Consider the following 21,242-nt stretch of genomic DNA (forward strand, 5'->3'; position numbering starts at 1 on the left):
AAGACCTCCCTACAGTACACCATATGCACCAGTAAGCACGCATATGGCGGCTAGCTCAAGGCACTCAACGCCTATGCAGTTCCCAAGACAGAGTGGTCTGCCCACCGCCTGCTCACCCAGCTGAAGTGGGCCCCCAGCCTCCAGGTTTCAAGCCACTGGACAGCAGAGCCAGGGGAGTTTTCTGGCAGAGTTTGCCATGGGGTCACCCATCTCTGAATAACAAGCAAGTGCTGCTGTGGGAACATTATTTAGCACCATCTGATCACAGATTGGAGAATGTTTGCCAGAAATAACCCTTTGGGCTTTGGCAAAGCAAGTATTGAGTTGCGCTTTCCGAAGGAGGTTAAATAAGCATTATGGCTGCTTTTCGATGGCAAAACCACACATGTATCGAGACGCACTTCCCTTCCTACTGCAGGAGGGCGGTATCCAGGGCACCTACAAAAGGTATCAGGTTACAAAAATGTAAGGAGGAGGTTACACCCTAGGAGAGCCTCTGATTCTTGCTAATTCCGCGCTAGGTGGTGGTTCTTAACCTTACTGCGAACAGAAACCTCCTGGGAGCTTTAAACATGGACCCCTGGGTCCCTCTTGCAGAGATTCTGATTGAATTGGTTTGGTGAACCATCCGGGGAATTGGAAATTTTAAAAGCTCCAAGATGGTTTAGATGAGCATCCAGGGTTGAGATCCACTGTCTTACGGTATAAGCGGCTGATAGCCGTACTGAAAACAGTCCGACGGAGTCTGAATGGGCACGGTCTCTGTGCAAAGATCAGCAAGAATCCGTGCCACGTTTTGCAAAGGTTTGCCGTGCGCTCCTAGCCATCACAGGAAGCAGAGCACAGGGTCAGGAGGCCCAGGGGGTTAAGGCTCTCAGAGGCCGGCAGGCTGGGTGCCAAGTGTGACTCTATCACTTACAAGCTCTGCAACCTTGGGCAAGTCACTCACCCTCTCTGAGCCTCTACTTAGTCATCTGAAAAGGGGATGCTTGTCACCACGCCGATCTCACAGGGTTGTTTGGAATGTGATACGTCCGTGCAGGGGGGATATGGACCCCTCAGGTTACGTGGCTATTCCCCCAGATCATGTGGGCATGTGGGAAGAATACCGTTACCATCTGAGTTCACAGAACCGGACCTACGTTCTGACGACCTTCACGGATTTGATGGAGAGCTGCACACCCTTGGGTTAGGTATTAAGTGAGTCAGATGCCAAGTGACTTAGTGGGTCTGTGACTTATAGGAGACAGGGAAAATGGAAACAGGGCAGACGTTGATGTGAAAGTCTCCCACGATCTCCACCTTCAAAGTGAATTCAAGCATACTTAGAAGAATCACAGCCCACCCTCAGAAGAGCACCTGACCGGTTTAAGAGCAGACAGATCTCTCTTTAGAGGGCAGAGAAGCGGAAGGTGGTAAGATTTCTGGGACCCATTCAAGGAGACAGCTCCTGACCCCACAAGATGTAGGGAAACTGCCAGGGGACCACGAGGCTGGCCTTGGTGTATTCCTGAATCTGCATGTGTCTTAATGACGAGATAAATGTTCTTAAATCTGCCTGACATTGGAAAGAAACAGACCAAGGCCTGACACGCTTGGTGGAGAGCTGTGGCAGCACAGCAGTGAGCTTTTTGCTGTCCCTGACTGTCACCTCTCTAGGGAGCCATTCCTGGGAAAAGGAACCTCTCTTCACTTAAACGGAAGAGCAAAGAGGTAAACATGTTACATTTTAGGAAATGTGTGATGGTCGCTGGCCACATGGATGCTAATTTCTTCCCCTGTCACTGGAGCTGGGCTGAGGTTTCATAGCTGACTAAAATTAACTGGAGAATCACATCTCGCTGTCTGGTTTGGCCAGGAGGGGATTTGGCCTCTGGCATCGTACATGTGGCTGACAGCCACTGGAGGAGGCTTCGGGCTTCCTGGTTCAGCCATGGAGATGGCTGCAGGTCAAGGCTACAGCCGAGGGACCGTGGTGAGCACCCCTCCCCCCGGCCCCCCCAAACCTTGACTGCCAGCCTCCCTGCCCTCCCTGTGGCCAGTCTACTGCAGCAAGCAATCTCTAGGCTGTGTTGGTTTCTGTCTTGTGTCTTGGGGTTTTTTTAAAAATCTTTTTTTAAAAGTATTTGTGCTGTTACCATAGAAGCCCTCTTTTGCATTCACTTGTGTTTTGAAAAAAATTCTCTCGTGTGTCTGTCTGGCTTGTGTGGTCTGCAGTGAATTGTGGGCTCCCAGGGGAGGGATGTGTCTTGGAGGGGAGTCTGAGAGAGGCTCCTGCCTTCCCCATCTGCAGGTAGGGCCAAGGTTCCGGCTTCATCACCCTAAGGAACCCACAGAGGGCAGCCCAAAACAAAGACCCGCCCCCTCTCCCCCCTGGCTTCGGAAGCTGAGGTTCTGCTGTCACACTTCATTTCATCGTTGTCATGACACTCTGATCACACCACTATCATTATCTCCACTTGACAAGGTACCATTTTTCTGGGGGGGCCGGGCTGCGCGGCATGCGGGCTCTTACTCCCCTGACCAGGGATGGAACCCGCGCCCCCTGCGGCGGAAGCTTGGAGTCCTAATCACTGGACCGCCAGGGATGTCCCTATCTCTATTTCACAGAGGAGGAAACCGAGGCAGAGGGTGGCTAAGTAACAAAGCAAAGGACCACAGCAAGTGCAGGAACCAGGATGTACGCAGGCCGTGGGACCTTGGAGCTCACAGCTGCAGCCATCCCACCAGGCTGCTGGGCTTCCCATGCAGGGTGGCCCCCAAGGGTTCCCAAGCCTGGCTGGCCTCAGCCTTCCCTGGGAGATTTGACAGGTAGATGCCCATCCCCATTCCCCACGCAGCCACACACACAACTGTTGAATCAGGTTCTTGGGGGATCTGAGGCCCAGAAATCTGCATTTTAATTCTCTAGGTGGTCCAATATGGCAGGACCACAGAAAGGTATCTGGCATCCCTGGGTCTAAAATCAGACGATGGTTTCCACAGGGACCTGCCTGGTCTCACTCCTGGACACAGATGCATTTCTGAAAAGACCTGGGTGTGAAGAAACTGGCCTGAGAAGCAAAGCCTGAAGAGCAGTATCTTCATTCCCTCTATGGAGCCAATTCTGGAAGGAAGCCCTCCAGTGGCTGCATATGGAGCCAGAGGGCTCCCACCCAGACATCTTTGCCTTCGAAGGACGTAGTGCTTCCATTGAGCACATGTGTATCGAGCCTTTGCTACGGGTCATGCAAACCAGCGTGGTCCCTGCCTGCCATGCAGAGGACGCAGCCTCTTGGCTGGGCATGGAGCCCCCAGCCCAACTCCCGGTACGGGGCACCCGGGCAGAGCAGCCAGGCTGCTGGCAGGGCGAGAGACCTCCCCCCGCCAGGGACCCAGCCGAGCCCGGGCTTTCTCCTGCATCGGATGCGCGAATGGTAACAATAACGCCCGCCTGTCTACTTTGCAAGGCGGTAGGGAGGTTGCCATCGCCATGAGACGCTCTCCAGAGGCTGAGATCACAGCCGGGTCTGCAGGCTGTAAAGCGTTTTCACCGTGCTCTTCTGAACAGAAGAGTAATGATGGGGACCACGGCGGTGACGGTGAGGGGCCCGCCCTGGGGACCCAAGGCAGGAGGGGCTCTACAGGCCAGTGGACTCGGTTGCAAGACAACGCAGAGTGTGTGTATTCCTTACTTTTAGTGGTCAGCGCTTTCAATGAGCGAGGAAGAGAGAATAACATTGTAAAAGGACCCCTGCCATCCCCCTCCCCGCCCCCAAGGGTACTTTTGTTAGTGTGATTTGTGTGTGGGATTTGATGATGGGGTCAAGAGGCTGACCTGACCACAGACTCTGCACAGACAGACTGAGGTGGGCTCAGCGTGGGTTGTCCGGGGGCCCCTCGCACTGAGGGACGTCTGGCTGTGTGGGACAGGGGAGGGATCCGAGCTGGACAGCTGCCCTGGCTGCAGGGCGAGGTCAAGAGCAAGTTTTCCTGCCCAGCCCTTTCCACTCAAAAGACCATGGAGTTGGGGGGTTGGGTGCATGTTCATGGGTCTGTGTATTAGCGGGAGCCAGAGTCACTCAATGGCTTTTTAAAAAAATTTATCTGAAGGTTTGGACAAAAAAATACCAGCCTGGTTCATCCTTTCTCACGCCCCAAGAGCCAAGGTCATATAGGACCTCCTCCCCGTGGTCAGTCCAGGGTGTTGTGGTGAAACGGCCCTGACTGCCTTTTCTAGGCCTCTGCACCCGCACACGCGGTGATGGGTGGTGTCCAGACGCACAGGACCCCAGTGCTGGTCTCACCCCGACATCCTAATGAGGGTGGCCGGCAAGCCCTGCCAGGTACAAGGGCGTCCCCTAAGAGGGCTGAGCTCTACCAGGTCAAAGGCAGAAACTTCAAGGTGGGCTCTCCCCTCCATGAACCCTGCAGCGGGCCAATCAGGATAAGCCAGGAGGTTCATGCTCACTGTGACAGAGGCCCAGTGTTCCCTCACCACCAAGCGCCTCCATCGTTTACACACACACACATCCCCCCTCTGCACAGGGCACCCCAGAGGGAGGTAGCCTGGCTGGGTACATCACCATCAAGAAGTGACGGGAGCAGAGGGGACCCGTGCTCTGCTCAGAAGTTTCCTCCCCAGGCCGGCCCCTGAAAGGCCCGGGGGAAGGACCTGGAACCCAGCTCATTCTACCCCCCACTCTGGAAAGGATACCCAAGAAGGCCCATGTCGTACGGAATGGCTCATTGTTCCAGGGAACCAGCCAGCTTTTGCCGAGCCTTTGCCTGGAACCTAGCCTAGGCCTCAGGGCCACAGATTCACGAGAAGACCAGCCCAGGGCCCGCAGAGCCTCCCTTGGAGCCATGACTGACCTGCTGAATTATCACGCTCCCATTCAAGCCCACGGTGGGGGGAAGCCGTGGACGTACAGGTGGGTGAGAGGGCGGGAGAGGGAAGGAAACGTCATCAATGGAAGGGGACTGGAGGGAGGGGCTCAGTGCTCACGCTGGGGCTGTGATGAGCCATTATTTCACTCCATTCACACAGCGTCATTGATGGTCCACATTCTACAGATGAGAAAACAAGCTCAGGGAGGTGACTTGCTCAGTCACACAGCTGAGAAAGGACAGACTAAACCAGGCTGTCCCAACCTGTGCTCCTTCCTCTACACCATCCGCTCCTGGCATGTATGTATATATGTACGCAGGGTTGAAAAACGTAAATGAATAAATGGATGGATGCATGCATGGATGAACAGGCTGACCCACCACATGATCCTGAGCTGGATCCTGAAGGATGGCTAGACCTTAAGTGGCAGGGTGGATGAGAAAATGCATTCCAGGCTGGGCAGATGAGATGAGGCACGCGGAAGCGTTCCAGGCTGGAGGAGAGAGGGCTGGTCAGAGCAGCACGTTGGGAAGATGCCTCAGGCCGGCAGAAGCTGTGCCCTGCAGACTTTGCCTCAGTGGGGTCCTGGGAGGGGCCCTCCCTCAACAAACCTGCTAGTACTTCGCAGAGCTCCCTGGAGAGGAAGTGGGACTGGACCAGGGCGGGATTGGTCAAGCACCTGGTACCTCCTCCTTCAGGTAAACCCACTTATTCCCTCTGGTGAGGCAGCCAAGGTAGGCTTGGACCTCTAGAGGAGGCTGAGAATGGGGGAAGTAATTAGCAGAGAGCTTGGGGCCATCAGTCATCAGAATTATCCTCACCACCACCATCACCGCCATCTTTCTCACTGCTATCATGTCTTGCATCAGCATTGTCAACCCTCCGTGGCAAAGCTTAGTGGCTAAGAGCAAGGCCTGGGAAGTCTTTCTGGGTCTCTAGCCTAGCGCCATCACTCACAAACACTCTTGAGCCTGGGCGTATTTTTTAACTTGCCCAAGCCTCATTTTCGTCATATACAAACTGGGATAATTGTAAAAGATAATAAAGTTCTTAGCATCTGGTCTGGAACATGGTGCCAGGATAAGTTAGTTATCATTATCACTAGGATTGTTCTCCTCGTTCCAGAGCCTTCTAAGTGGAGATGCTTTGGGTCGTTACCATAGTACCTGATTGACAGAGTGGAAATGAGGCTGACTCCTTTCCACTTTTCAGATGAGGAAAGGGAAGCTCTCAGAAGCGAAGACACTTGCTCAGTTGGCTCAGCTCAGAGCCTGGGCAGCGGGTGGGAAGTGCCGAGCAGGCCCCTCCCGCTGGGCCTGCCTACGTCACTCTTGCCCTTGGGCAGGGCTCCAAGAGCTGGGATGCTCTCCAAAATGCCCATTAAAACTCACTGCTATTTTATGGTTTGTTTGTTTGCTCCTAAAGACATAAAATCCAAGCTTATCAAAGAAAAGTTACACTTAGCCCTGCTGACTTGAGTGGTAAAGTCCACCATTATCTATGCTCTTCAGCCCGTACAGAGAACACTTAGTTCCCCACGGAGCTGGCGACGTGCTCCAAGGGCTGACCTTTGCCTCCACTCACCCCTTCAGCCACGGACCAGTCACAGGGCAGGTGGGGTGGGGAGTCAGACTGGCGGCGGAGAGCCCGGAGATCTTGCCTACCAGCTGGACACCTAGAGTACGTTTTTCAACCTCTCTGAACCTTCCTTAGCATCCTCATCGGTCAAATGGATTTCATGATGAGAGCCTCTCACCAAGAAATCATCAAATGATAGGAGAAAGCACTTAACCCAGTGCCTGGCCTCTGAGAAGCACTCCACACATTGTAGCCAACAGAAAGGAGTGGTCCTGTGTTCTCAGGGGCAGGCACAAGACCGTTCAAGCCGTGCATCTGAGATGGCCCCAGCTGGAACTGGCCTGGGATCTAGAGAGATCAGGTTGGAGGTTCAGGGTGGGGCTGGGAGTGGAGTGGGGCATGGGGACACGAACAGGGAAAGAAATGGGGTCTGCGGCTAAAAAGCACAGCTCAGGCAGAGGTAAGCTCCTATAAATTTGACCCAAAATTCTACCAGAAGCTGTCTTGATGGCTTCAGCCAAATGATCCCATGCACCAGAACCTGTTTTAGGGAAAAGGGAGAGTTTGCCAGGTCTAGAGATGGGGCACTTGCTCATTCAGAACTTGGCCCAAGTTTTAGGTGAGGAAGAGACAGCATGAGACCCAGCCCCTAGCCTTTGGGAACTCCCAGCTGATTTGGGGTGGAGGCCATGAGGGCTATTCACTACTGTTTCCATTGCTTGTGCTACTGAGTACTTCACAGGATCACACTTTCTCCTCTCCACCTCTCCACACCTCCCGGGTTAGGTGTGGCCCTGTGATGGCTCCGGCCTGTAATATGGGAGCAGAAGTGACACGGAGCACTGCTGGGTGGATGCTTGGGGAGAGCTGATGCCGCATTCCCTTCCCCCCAACCATAATGCCTGGCAACGCTCTAGAGGGTAGAGGCTCATCGGCTTGTGTCCTTGAATGAGGAAGATAGGGAGCAGAGCCTCTCACCAAATCACGGTGGACTTGTAGTATGAAACCCCATCTCTTTGCCTGTTAATGCCCACCAGTGTTAAGCCACTGTGTGCTGGGGTTTGGTTGCTACTGCAGTCCTGAGAAACTAGCAAGACAGAGCCAGTCCATGGGAGAGAAGCAAAGTCCTGAGACAGGAGACAGCAGGGACATGCTTGAGGAACTGAGGGTCCTCAGGAAGGGTTGGGTAAGAGTTGCAGGAGGAGGTTTGGGGCTGGACCTTAAAGGCTAAGCAGGACCTAGAGGATGCTGAGGAATGGACCAGATGCTGGGGTAACCCTGGAGGTAGCTGCAGGTGGGAGGAGCTTGGAGGATAGAAGTGTTTGAAAACACTTGTGCCTGGAAAAGGAGGTGCTGGCAGCAGTCTTAGAAGGGCTGGTATCCAATTTCTTTCTTTTACAGGCTAGATGTACGGGAGAGACAAGTTCAGCTCAGACTCAAAGCCATTTTGTCACGATTGGGGCTGAGCAGTGTGGGACCTGGTGTGATCAGAAGGCAGGGGACAAAGGATGGGGGGTCTCATCCTTCTGGATCCACGTCCCTTCCTCCAGGAAGCCCTCTTTGACTGCCATGTGGAATGTGAGAAGAAAGCAAAGCCCTGAAATCAGACAGATGTGGTTAGAATCCCGGTTTTCTTCCTTCAATCATTCAGTCCTTCACTCAGCATCTGGAGCGGGTCAGGCACTGTTCCACGTCCTGAAGACGTCTTGTGAGCAACCCCCTGGCCTCCCCTGCATCTTCCAGTCGAGTGAGAAAGTCAAGCACAATAGTCACAACACAAATAAGGAAACAATCTGAAGTCGTGAAGTTGATGAAGAAAATAGCTGAGGGGCAGAAAAGAAGAAGTCCAGAGGGACCTACTTCAGATGGCGTGGTTAGCGACAGTCACGTCACATGGGCAACACTGGAAACTAACACTTAGATGGAGAACAGGAGAGAACATTCCAGGTAAGAAAAATGGTGTTTGCAAGACCTTTAAGTGGGAAAGAGCTTGGGTGGGGAAGGGGAGTAGAAACAGAAAGAAGAGCAGGGTCTCTGGAGAGTATTCTGAGCTGAGGCTGGGGAGGTAGAGCTGTGTCTTCCAGGCTGTGTTAAGGGTGGAATTCCAGATAGATTTTAGAGCGCAAGTCGGTAAGAAGGGAGAAGGAGAAAGAGAGGGTTACAAAACCTGGGGAGGGGGTACCATTGACTGAGATGGCAAAGTCTAGGGAAAGGATGGGGCAGGTCTGGAGGGGGAAACTGCGTCTGCTCTGGATGTGCTAATTTGCCATGTCTGAGATCTAGTGGAGATGGCAGTAGGCAGTGGAATCTGCAAATCTGAAGGAAGCTCCGAGGAGAAGTCCAGGCTGGGAATACAGACTTGGGATCATTGGCATAAGAACGGTATTTAAACCCAGGGCACCGCATGGCATCACCTGGGAAGTGAGTGTGGAAAGTGAAGAGGGAGGGCCCAAGGGGATCTAAGGAAGACCAATATTTAGGGGTCAGAAAAAGGAGGACCCCATGAAGGACTGGCCAGTGAAGGAGGAAAACTGGGAGAGTGTTCAGCGTGGGAACTGGGAGAGCAGGGTGTTTCCAGAAGGAAGGAGCAGACAAAGGACTCAGATGAAGTCCCAGAGTGGGGCTGGGCCCAGCAAGATGGGGGCCATGGGTGACCTTGACTGAGTGTCAGGTCAGGACACTCAGGAACAGAGCCAGGCTGCAGTGGGGTCTGGAGTGCATGGGGTTGAGAAAGTGGGGACCATGTGCGTGCATCCAACTCTGGAGAAACTGGACTTGGAAAGAGAATCGAGGAATCGGGAGGTGGCTGTCAAGGGGAGGAGTTGCTGTAGGAGGACCAGAGGGGCATGTCTGAGAAAGGAGGAGACCCGTGTGAAAGGCAGGGAGGACACCACCGAGGGAGCGAAGTTCTTGAGCAGCTGGAGGGAGGAATCCAGAGCACAGGTGGAGAGACTTTTCTCCATGAGTCTAGGAAGGAAGAAGCAGAAGAGGTGCCTATCTGGGTGGGGTGGTGAGTTTGGTGCTGGGGAGAGGAGAGTTTGGAACTGGAGGGAAAGTGCAGGGGCGGAGGAGGAGGTGTGAGAGCATCCTCTTCGCGTGGGAGTGGGACAGCGGACTGGCAGAGAGAACGGTGGGGCTGCCTGGCGGTACTGCTGGATGTGCCCAGACTGAGATCCTGAATTTAGAGCAAAGCAGCCAACCCTGTTGTGTGATTATCCCCCAAAACACTCAGCAGCTCTGCTGCAGGCAAGAAGCAGGCAGATGGGAGGGTTCATTTCGGACTGGTATTTTGCCAAGGGGCTGTAACCTACAAGAGAAAGGCTGAGCTGCTGAGGGAATCCACGTTGGAGCAGAGGCTGGATGGGGAGGGGAGAGAGGCCAGCGGAGAGGCCTGGGGCAGGGGTGGGGCTCAGTGCATTGAAATGGAAGGAATGGGGCAGAGGGGGAACTTGAGTGGCAGGCATGGGGGGGATGAGGACCTGTGTCTGGAATCCAGATTTGAGGCGGCTTAAGGTGCTGCAGGGTCCATCTGATAGGATGTGGATGTCACCAAGGATGAGGACAGAAAGCCCTGACCAGGGGGGAGGCGCAGCCACGCGTGAGCTCTGAGAGCCAGGCCGGGCGGCGGGGCTCCCAGCAGGCTCTGCAGCACCACTGCCCAGCTTCTGCCACTTTCCAGATGCATGACCCCGGAGACTCATCTCCCCTCTCGGCACTTTGGTATCTCCACTTGTAAAACGGAGGACAATAATTTGTACCTGTCTCCTCAAGTCACTGTGAAGAGTAAACGAGATAATTCAGATAAAGCACCAAACAGTGCCTGGGGCAAATTAAGTGCCAATAAGTGTTAAGTATCACCCCGCGGAGTGGGCTGAATTGTAGCCCCCCAAAGACAGGTTCGTGTCCTAATCCCTGGCACCTATAAATGTGACCTTATTTGGGAAAAGGGTCTTTGTAATTAAGTCAAGGATCTTGAGATGAGACAGTCCTGGATTGCTTGGGAAGGCCCTAAATCCCATGACAAGAGACAGAAAGGAGACACAAGACACACAGAGGGGAAGGCCATGTGACAATGGAGGTAGAGGTAGGAGTGAGGCAGCCATGAGCTGACGGGTGCCTGGCTTATGGTATCAGAAGCCAGAAGCAGCAAGGAAGGATTACTCCCCTAGAGCTTTCGGAGGGAGCACAGCCTTGCTGACGCCTTGATTTGGGATTTCTGGCCTTTAGAACTGTGAATGAGTAAATTTCTGTTGCTTTAAGCCACCAAGTTTGTGGTAACTTGTTACAGCAGCTCTAGAAATCTAATACACTCGTGTCTGGGCGGGGATCATCCGGTACCTTTGGAAACTGACATGGGCATTAAAGAAGAAAGTACATGAACATTTCAGGTGCAATGAGGTGACCAATAAATATTAGAGTGTCCCTCTCAACCTCCACCATACTGGCATGTTTACACACACACACACACACACACACAGGGACATTCTTTTGGCATAAATGTTGCTTTGTGCTGTTGCTTATTATTTTCTTAGGCGTAGCCTTTGATCACTGTGTTCGGACTCAACAAGAGACGCTGCTACCGATGGCCACAGATGTGCAGTTGGCACAGATACACACATACACATGAAACATGACAGGGACAAATGTCCAGAGCCGCCCCCAGCATCAGACATGATAACGTCAGAGAAGGAGAGGGTGGTGGGTCTTCAGAATGTGGTTCACTGAGAGGATGATGCGATTGGGGAGGTTTCCCTTCCTCGGCTGGCCACAGGCTGGGTCTGGACCTGCACGGGTTCTGAAGACTTGGGGCACAGCCCTGCGAGGAGAGAGGCTGGCCCTCTGCTGCGCTCTGAGTCATCTGCTAGCGTTAAGGAGAGCTAACTCACAGAGCGGGCCTAGGGTGGGGAAAAGGCAGCCCGGAAGAGGAAGCGGAGGGGCTCCAGGCTGTTTGATTTATCAGCACAGGTCAATTTCTTGTCAGTTTCAAAGCTGACCCCCCCCCCCGAGAACTTGGCTCTGTGCTGAGCAGTACTCACAGCTCTCCTCTGGATCAGCATTTGATCCTTCTCAGTCATGGGGAACGAAGCCTCGCACTCACCGGCCAGGTTTGCTTCCTCTGCAGATATTTTCAACTGCAAATCATGGCAGGCTTAAGGCAAGTAACGTTCAGTCACAGAAAACATGAAAAAGAAGGTTCTTGGCATTTGGGAACACTGGTGAAGAATTCTATCTCTCTGAAATTGGAGTTTCATTTGATGTTTCTTGCAAAGAAACCATCCAACTTACTTTATATAGTCTTTCACTTCTTCAAAGGGTTCAGAATCAGACCCCCCAAAAAGCATAAGTAATCCAAAAAAATGTTGTACTCTGTCCTATGAATGCTGTTCCCTTCCTCCTGATAAGGTAGGTATACTTATGAACTCTGAAAAGTAATTTCAGGGGAAAAAAATGTAATACTAGTCCAGTTTTATAACAGTGAAAGTGTTTTGTTCTTGCCTTGGGATTATTTTTAAGTCAGTGTGGTATTACTGATACATCTTGACATACACAACTCACGGAGGCCAGAGTCCTTCAGATTTTATGTCTGCCTTCCCAGGTGTTTATGCTTTTAGAAAAGGGGATTTGCCACCCAGGAATGTGTGTGTTAATCCAAACAGGGCTCCTTCCCACTGTTTCAGATCCCCGTGTAGACTTGACCTGTGGGCCCAGCCCTCCCATCCCCCTCCCCTGATCCATGTGTACACGACCATGCTGGCCCCATACCAGGTTTCAGCCACGGGGGCAAGTGTGTCCTCTCTCATCTCAGCCTGTCTGTCTGTCTAGACATTCAGAGCCCCACCAGGCAGGTCAGCTCCATGGCTTGGACCCAGATGGAGGCAACAGGTCCGTGACCCGTGAGGATGGCACAAAGCTCAGTCCCTCTGATGCTCTGAGAACAGCTCCCCGCGGCCTCTTCGCGGACAGACAGCTGTCAGATAAGAGATGCGGTGTCCCAGGGCGGCCCTGGCCATCTGCTGGGCAAGTTTTTTTTGTTTTTTTTTGCGGTACGCGGGCCTCTCACTGTCGTGGCCTCTCCCATTGCGGAGCACAGGCTTCGGACGCGCAGGCTCAGCGGCCATGGCTCACGGGCCCAGCCGCTCCGCCGCACGCGGGATCCTCCCGGACCGGGGCACGAACCCGTGTCCCCTGCATCGGCAGGCGGACTCTCAACCACTGCGCCACCAGGGAAGCCCCTGGGCAAGTATTTTAAGCCCGATTCCTTCTGGAGGGAAGTTTTAAGAAACTTCTGCCTTGATGTTCCCCATCTATGCATAATAAAAGACCACACATGACCGGGTCCCACGAAGGGAGGCTATCAGGGGTCTGGAGGGAGATGGGGAGCCTCTCCTCTTTCCACCCAGTTGAGTGCTCTCTTAACTTGTCAGGGTACTTGGGTTGCCACACTCTTTGGCTAAAGTGAGAACTACGTCATTCCACACCTACTATGTGTGACGCTGGGGAAGCAAGGGATGGGGTCTCCACAACCCTAGTTCTCACAGAGCAGACAGCCCAGGCCTTGCCAACCACCAGACCCCCAGAGATGAGGGCCCAGGTCCCTCCCTCTTGTTCCACGGCCCCTCCAAGCTCCAGCGCCCCAAGTTCTAACACACACTCAAGCTGGGGCCCCGAGAGTGTGCGCAAAGCCTTACTGCCCAGAGGATGAAACTGAAGGTGAGATTGAACGGGGTGGCAGGGAAGGCCAGGCAGGTGACATTGAGCAGAAACCTAAAAAAGCCAACCCTGTGCATATCTGAGCACTTTGGAAAGAGGGGACAGCAAGCCTGTGATGCAGGAGTGAGCCTGGGGTAGTCCAGGAAACAGCCCAGACTATTGGGATTTAGTTCAATCAAAGTGCCATTTTCTTAGGACCAGTGAAGACTTCTGTTTCATACTATAGCCACTGAGTTGAGACAGCAACTTAATTTTCCAAAATGCACGTGTCACCAGAGTTGGAAGAGGCTACCTTCAGCAAGCCAGTATCAGTCATTTGTACTCCGGGGGACGTGATTTTTCAGAACCCTGCCAGCACCGTGGCTCTGGCAGCAGCTTTTAAAGGAAGGGGTTTAGAGGAACCTAGCGGCCCCGGAGCCTGAGCAGGTGGGGTGTGGAAGGAGGAAGGGACCCCACCACGAAGCAAAAGGGGGCCCTAAAAGGAGAACCACTTGGCCAAAGGCTGGACTAGCCTCTTAAGAAAGAAGTTTGTAATCTGAATCGGCCCAGGGCTCTCACTACTTGTTTTTTAAGCGGCAAAACGTGTAAATCGTGCTCTGCGGTCAAGAACCAACTCGGGCTTTCAGAAAAGAGGATTTGCCACGAATCCTAATCAGACATTTAATTGTCACCTGCCCATCCCATGGTCACGTGTTGAGCGCGCACCAGGTGCCAGGGACCATGCTGGACCGGGGGTCTGCCTTGACCCTTACAGTTCAAAGGCCAGAGAGACACAATTGCAATGTAGTTATTAAAATCCCCTGGCGGGGACGAGGGCATTTACCTGCAAGCCAACAGAAGGCCGGCCCCAGAGCTCGGTGGCTGGGAGCCTGAGTCAGGCCTGAAGCCGCTGGGGGTCAGGAGTGGAGCCCAGGGAGGGACTTGGAAGGGCCAAGGCTGAGCCCGCGGAGGCTCGCCCAGGGCAGTTTCTGGGACAGCTGGCACAGCATCATCCTTGCACAGCACTGAGCAAGTCCAAGCTGACATCTCTTTGAAGAGCCCCTATTCCAACTGGGGGCAACGTGGGCTGTGATGTCTTCCCCAGCACAGGTGGCCACGTTTCCCCTCTAAGTACGCAGACCTCACACCTGAGCACACGCTCTCAGGGCATGCTGTGTGTCCTCCTGCCTTTGCTTCTCATGGGACCGTGATACTTCCGCACAATTCCAAGATGCCCTCACGTGCCACGCCCACCGAGCTGCAGAGAGCTGGGGTCCAGCTCACTGCCGTTCACACCTTCGTTCATTACCTGCTCTGCACGCCGATTCCATCCCACCTCTGCTCCTGCGGAGCCCAGCCGGCGGCCCCTTCCCACGTCTCTGACCTCGCCGAGCCCTTTGGCTTTGTCATTAGGAGGCTCTGTCCTACCTGATGATGGACGGGGCTCTCCCCAGGCACACAGACTAGGGCGGCCTCACCTACAACAGGCCGTGGCCTTGGCCCTGGGCCCTCCAGCCCGCTCTGTCCTCGTACTCACCCTGAATTTGGCAGGACGCGTGGATGTCTGTGCCAGGGCACGCTGACAGAGAGAGACAGCAATGAGGATTGAACATTTTGCAACTACAAGAGAAACTGAAACAAACAGAAGGCCCCTTATTGAGTGGTGTCCTTCCGAGCGTTCTCCCCGGGTGATGCGCTCACCCAGAGGAGCTGCTGCTGGCCCCGGGGTTTCTGGTCACCCACGGGAGTCCTGAGTAAGCTCGCAAACCCCGCCGCGCTGGATCACGGATAGGGAGCTTTAAAAAAAAAAAAATACTGCACTGGGATCCCACTGGAGTTTTGAAGAGGTGGGTATTTTGTAAAAAACCCCCGGGGGGAGTCTAATGTCCTCCAAGGTTGAGGACTCCCCACCCCCCTTCCCATGCATGCAGCATCCGGCCCGTATTCAGTAGATGCTCCATATGGGTCGTAAGGGTGGCATGGATCGTCCTCCGTCTCTCATGATTAAAGACCCCATTTCCTCCCTTTGTGTTTTGCAAAAAGTGTTTCATTAAAGTAAATGCCTGAATATTTACGCTGTAGCCTTGCTTCAAGCAGCCAATGGTTTACCGTCCAACTGGCTGGGATTTCTTTCCCAAAACCCAACATTTTCCCTTTAAAACGAGCCGATAACACTGTTTCTGGATCAGCCCTGAGCTGAGCTGGCAGCTCAAAAGAGCAGAACTCTCCACGAGCCCTCCACTCCCAGCCCTCCCCAGCCTATTCCTCCTCCACCCGGTTTCTCTTCTCACCAATCGCTCTGGCCAAAGTCCACAGTTAGCATCCTGTCCTCCCTCTCTCCTCATTGGGAGGACCCGTCTCCCCTCGCCTCGAGCATCTCTCCCTCCATTCAGGTCCAGGACCAGATCCCAGGCCTCCTGGGAGGACCCCTGACCGTCCCCCGCGCCTACTCTTCTGTTCACTACCACCATCCAGGTGCAGCCAGAGGGGTCTGAAATTTTTCACTTTTTACTTTGACATAAAATAAAAATGTATTTTGACTTACAAAACGGTTGCAAAATAGTGTAAACAATTTCCTTTCAGTCCCCACCCAGATTCCCCAAATGTTGACATTTTGCCACATTTGCTTCATCCTTCTCCCACGCCCCCAAGATATAACCCACATGTATGCCTATGATATGTTTCTCTGAACGTTTAAGAGTAAACTGCAGACAGGCAACGCCCCTCACCCTTGAATACTTCAGTGTGTGTCTCCTAAGAATAAGGACATTCTCTTAAACGGCTGTGGTTCAATGGTCAAAATCAGGACATTAACCTTGATGCAATACTATCATCTAACCTACATATTTGATTCAGATTTTACCACTTGTCCCAATCGTGTCCTTTATGGCAAAAGGAAAATCCCTGATCACACAGCACAGTCAGCCATCATGTCCCTTCAATCTCCCTTAGTCTGGAATTCAGAGGAATCTTTCTCAGATAATTCAGATTGGATTATGTTGGCTCTGTAACAAAAGGCCTCCACTGCCCTGTGAATTTAAAGGGAGCCCGTCTCTAGGATGTGGCCCACTTGGCCCTGCAGCCCAGCCCCCAACTGTTCCCTCTACGGTGCTTGTTCCCGGCCTCCTTTCCGTGGCTCTGGTCCCTCTGTCTGGTCTCTTCTCCCAGCTCTTGGTTGGCTGCTCCTGGCTCATCCTGAGGGCTCAGAGGAAAGGGCTTCCTTGCTTTAGCTGCACCACCAGACCCTCTGCACCACGAGACCCTCTGCATCACCAGACCTGCTCCCCTACACTTCACCTTGTTTATTTCCTGCACCTTTCACTGTCTGCTTATCTTGTTCACCGGTTTGTCTTACACCCCTCAGCCCCACTGAATGTAAGCCCTCGGAGGGCAGGGGTCTCAGCAGCCTGGTTCCTGCTGAGTCCTGAGCACTTGGAATCAATCGTGTCTGGTACATAATAGATGTTCAATAAACACTTGTTGGTCAAATGAATACGTGAAGGAATGAAGGCAAGATTTTTCCAGACTATTTGAGTTAAAGACAATAAAATCCTTTCACCTACACTTAAAAGGGATAGAGATTTCCTAGATGCTGACAGAAGAAGGAAAAATGTTTGTTCCCCAGATAGCTTTTCAGAATGCAATCCAATGACTGAGAAAGCTTTGGCGCCTGGCTCTCCTCTTCCAATGGTCCAGATGTCAAGGTAACAGAAAGGATTTACTTTTTAAGAAAATGAGCCAGGGGACTTCCCTGGTGGCACAGTGGTTAAGAATCCGCCTGCCAATGCAGGGGACACGGGTTCGATCCCTAGTCTGGGAAGATCCCACATGCCGCGGAGCAACTAAGCCCGTGCGCCGCAACTACTGAGCCTGCACTCTAGGGCCCGCGGGCCACAACTACTGAGCCTGAGTGCCACAACTACTGAGCCCGCGTGCCTAGAGGCCACGCACCGTGAAGAGTAGCCCCGGCTCTCCCCAACTAGAGAAAGCCTGGGCACAGCAAGGAAGACCCAGCGCAGCCAAAAATAAATAAGTAAATAAATAAATGTATAGAAAAAAAAAAAAGCCAGATCTTCCACATCCAGGGCTTTCTGTGTCAGGCTTCTCAGCACGAATAAGTGACACATATTGACATGAAGGTCACGGTTGAAGCTTCACGCGGGGAAGAGTTACTGACAGAGCCACAGGTTCTCCTTTCCTGTTAGAGGGGCCTTAAGAGGCTGCTGAATGCCCTTGGGGGACCCCAGCCAGAACCCCAGCCTCTCCTCATGCCTCTGCAGAGATGGCTCCCGGCCCAGGGGCCCCGGAGCAAGAGGACAGGGCAGGAGTGAGCCTGGGCCTTGGGCAGCAGGACTGAACTGCTGTCCCTTTAAATTGGTCAGATTCTGCATCCTCATCGGGGAGATGAATCCTCAGCTATAGACATGAGTCAAAGTTTGTCGAGAAAACTGTGCACTTGACTGTTTGTATTTGTACCTCCATACGTTTTTTTTTTTTTTTTTTTTTTTTAAAGAGATAAGAGGGGACTTCCCTGGCGGTCCAGTGGTTAGGACTTCGCCTTCCAACGCAGTGGGTGCGGGTTCGGTCCCTGGTTGGGGAGTTAAGATCCCACATGCCTCGCAGCCAAAAAATCAAAACGTAAAACAGAAGCAATATTGTAATAAATTCAATAAAGACTTTAAAAATGGCCCACATTGAAAAAAAGTCTTAGAAAAAACAAACAAACAATGAGCTGAAAAACAAATGAAACAGTGAGCAGGCCAGTGAGATGTAAGAGGTAGAGGAGAGCTGATCCTGCAGGGGCTTTGGGCGCTGCACAGTGGGAACAGAGACGTCGCGTGGCAGGATGCTGCGGGCCGGGGAAGCTCCGGGTAACATCTTCCTGCTCCAGGTCTGGGGGCAAAGGTTCCAGGGCGAATGGGGGAGAGTGGATCCTGCTCCCAATGGATACACACCAGGCTGCCCCGGACCTACCTCACTCACTCTACGTTCTAGTGGAGAGACCACCCTTGGGGGTTCTGTGACCCCTCTGCTCCATCACCCTGGCACCAGGATGCCGCCACTAACATGGCCTTACATGTGAACAAATGTCTGGGAGCTGCTTCTCCCTGGTGGTGGCATGAGTGGGACAGCGGGCAAAGAATGAGGGGGCCACGGTTTCCCCCAGACCGAGGCCACACCTTGCAGGGCAACTGGCAGCAGTCAGCAGGCTCAGGCCATACCCAGCACTCTTGGGACAACCCACACGTCAACAGCCGTCCCTCAGGCAAGGTCACCAAGAGTTGCAGGAGGGTCTGAGGCAAGAAATGCAGGACCTGGGCCTCCAGTGGGAGGTGAGCCATTGGTAAAGCTGAAATGCCCTGGTGGCCAGAGACGCAAGCAAAGCCTGGGGTCTGGAGTGCCCCCCTCTCCCTCCCCTACAAGGCGGATTTGGACCAGGTCACAATGACGTGACTCCCCACGATGCCCGGAACTCTTCTGAGGCCTGCAGCCTCGCGGGCGTCCCCTCCAAGGCAGACCCTGCCTGGCCTCAGCTTCCCACATCTGCTCCGCTGGGACCTGAGAGGGGGACGGAGGAGCGGGTAGACCTATGTGCGCTGACAGAGACACACTGCCCGGCTTCACACCCCAGCTCTGCCACCCACGGGCTCGGTGACCCTGGACAAGCAGATTAAATGCCCCGTGACTCAGTTTCCCTAACTCGGCACCTGGGGTCATAACGGCAGTTTCTTTAAAGGGCTGTTTGTTTGCTCTGAGATGATGGGGCGCTGTGAACAGGACCTCACACATACCAAGTGCCCAATGGTTAGCTGTCACAGTAGGTGATGGGGGTTAGGGTGCGGGGCTCTGGGAGCCGGATGGGGGTTGGGCGAGACACCCAGGGGAGCTGCAGGTCTCTCACTCTCCAAGCTCTGGAAACAACTCCCGCTGGGATTGCAGTACAGAATTTTACTGTGGTCTTTCTGCTTACTGGCCTTGAGACCCTGAGCAAGGGTCTCAGTTTTAAGCATGTCTCAGTTTTAAGCACGTTTATATTTTTATCTGCACCTGGGAGACGGTAGGATCTTAATACACACACTTGGATTGAATAAATTGTTTAGGCAAACGACCACCTAGAGGACTAAAAATGTAATGAGGTGGTATAAGCTCTCTGATGTCCTTCCGGGCCAGAAAGCCTACAATGGAACATGGCATCTCTAGGGTGTATTGTGAGAATGGTTCCCCAAGTTTGATCTTGTTTAGTCAGTAGATTGAGGGGTTACTATAGAGCTAAGTCTCCCAAAATCTGCTTTAAGGAGACAAAGCTGAGCAGTTAGTATAATTTCCCCTTCTCGAGTCCCTTTTGGAAATGCATGTCATATACGGGATAACACGCCAGAAACACGGGCCTTCTACTGTATCTTCTCCTTGGTACTAAATTCTCCTAAGGGCTTAGGGCTTGCCTCAGGAAAGAGAGGTTTCAGGCAAAGGAGGCCCAGTGGTGGAAGTGAGAGACAATGAGAGATCATCCTTTTGCCTTGTCATTTCCCATCTTCTCACAGCCCCATTCTGGTCTCGCCCAAAGGGGAATTTTAACCATCAACCTATCACCTCACACCTTCTGAATTCGTACTGTTTATAGGGGGACTCCTAACAACGCCTGACTCAGTCTTTCCTGACAGGTAGGAATGAGTCAGCGCTTCGGGCTGCCAGCAACAGCATCTGACTTAGCACAGAGAGAACTCATGGGAGGGGCCCTGAGCTCAAGGAACAAACAGGAAGCGTGGAGACCAGGCACAGGCACGCCGGCAGCAGGCACCACGGCCAGGGAACGCACGTGTGCCTCCCCGTCTACCCAGCTACAAGGATGCTGCACTCCCATCAGCCCCTTCTTGCCTCGCTTGCTCCAGGTTCAAAGTGCTGGAGAAGAGTGCTGGATTTGGCCCAGCTTAGGCCACGGCTGCCGTCGGCTGTCCTGGGGGCAAGGAAAGTTTCAAAGGTGGAAGGCAACGGTGGGGGGCAGGCACACAAAGAGCAACTGTGGTGGCAATAAGAAAGGGGGGAGTGGGTGGGCTGGATGCTGGCTGATCCCCATCCCTCCCCCTAGAGAAAAGCTCACAAGAAATGTGCAGGATGTATGGGAAGAAAAGTCAAGCACACGAACAGCATCAAAAAGAAGCCTAATAGATGAAAATACGAGCTGGCTGCCTTGGAAAACGTCTTGGGAAAATGGCAAAATGGCAACGCTGCCTAAATGAATATGGTCATTGCAGGCCCCAAATAAGACACCCACCGAACTTGTCAAGATGCTTAAACTAATTCCGAAATGCATGTGAAAGACAAAATGTGGATTGGCCAGGACAGTCTTGAAAAATAAAGACGAGAAATTCAAAACGTATTACGAAACCATAGTAATTAGCATAATGTAGATGAAAACAAAAAGATCACTGGAAAAAGGAAGAGCTGAGAAACAGAACCACATAAAGGAGAATTTGGTAGATGTCAAAGAGCCATTTCACCTGAAGAAAAGAGGACAGTCCTGGCTGGCTATGGGGGAAAAAAATAAAATTAGAGTCACATGATATCATTAAAAAAAAAAAATCCAGGTGGGTTAAAGATGAAAACACACTGTAGCGTTCATTACATGAAGAATATATCACAAAATATATTTAAAACTTTGGCCTAGGGAAGGGCTCTTAAAATACAAAATGCAGAAACCTAAGTCAGATTAATAAATCCGACTTCTAAAGTGGTGAGAACTACATCAAATACACCACAGCAGTGCAAAGACATGCAGTGGAATAAAACCTACGTTCCCAAAAAGATGTGTTCAAGAATATTCATAGAAGGTTTATTCATCCTAGCCCAAACTGTAAGAGCTCAGGTGTTCATTAATAAGACAACAGAGAAAGTGTGGTCTGTTCATACAATAGAATGCTACTCAGCAAGAAAAAGGAAACTACTGATGATTGTAACATTATGCTGAGCAAAAAAGAAATCAGACACCAAAGACCACATACTGCATGATCCCATTCAAACTCTACCTAAAAACTAATTTATGGGGCTTCCCTGGTGGCGCAGTGGTTGGGGGTCCGCCTGCCGATGCAGGGGACGTGGGTTCGTG

General features: G+C 52.5%; 1 protein-coding gene across 2 annotated transcripts in view; it reads right to left on the reverse strand.

Annotated features, from left to right (window-relative positions):
- Positions 1 to 21,242, reverse strand: part of BCL2L11 (BCL2 like 11) — a 107,090-nt gene that overhangs the window by 36,695 nt on the left and 49,153 nt on the right. The window contains exon 3 of one of the 2 annotated variants that reach the window (XM_055088896.1): positions 16,225 to 16,333. The exons of the other annotated variant lie outside the window; for it this stretch is intronic. Within the exon in view, the coding sequence (XP_054944871.1) occupies positions 16,329 to 16,333 (5 nt within the window). The 3' untranslated portion in view covers positions 16,225 to 16,328. Of the gene's footprint in view, positions 1 to 16,224; positions 16,334 to 21,242 lie in introns of those variants that run through there. 2 annotated transcript variants of the gene reach the window in all.

This window comes from Physeter macrocephalus, chromosome 12 (assembly GCF_002837175.3).
Source record: "Physeter macrocephalus isolate SW-GA chromosome 12, ASM283717v5, whole genome shotgun sequence".
NCBI lineage: Eukaryota > Metazoa > Chordata > Mammalia > Artiodactyla > Physeteridae > Physeter > Physeter macrocephalus.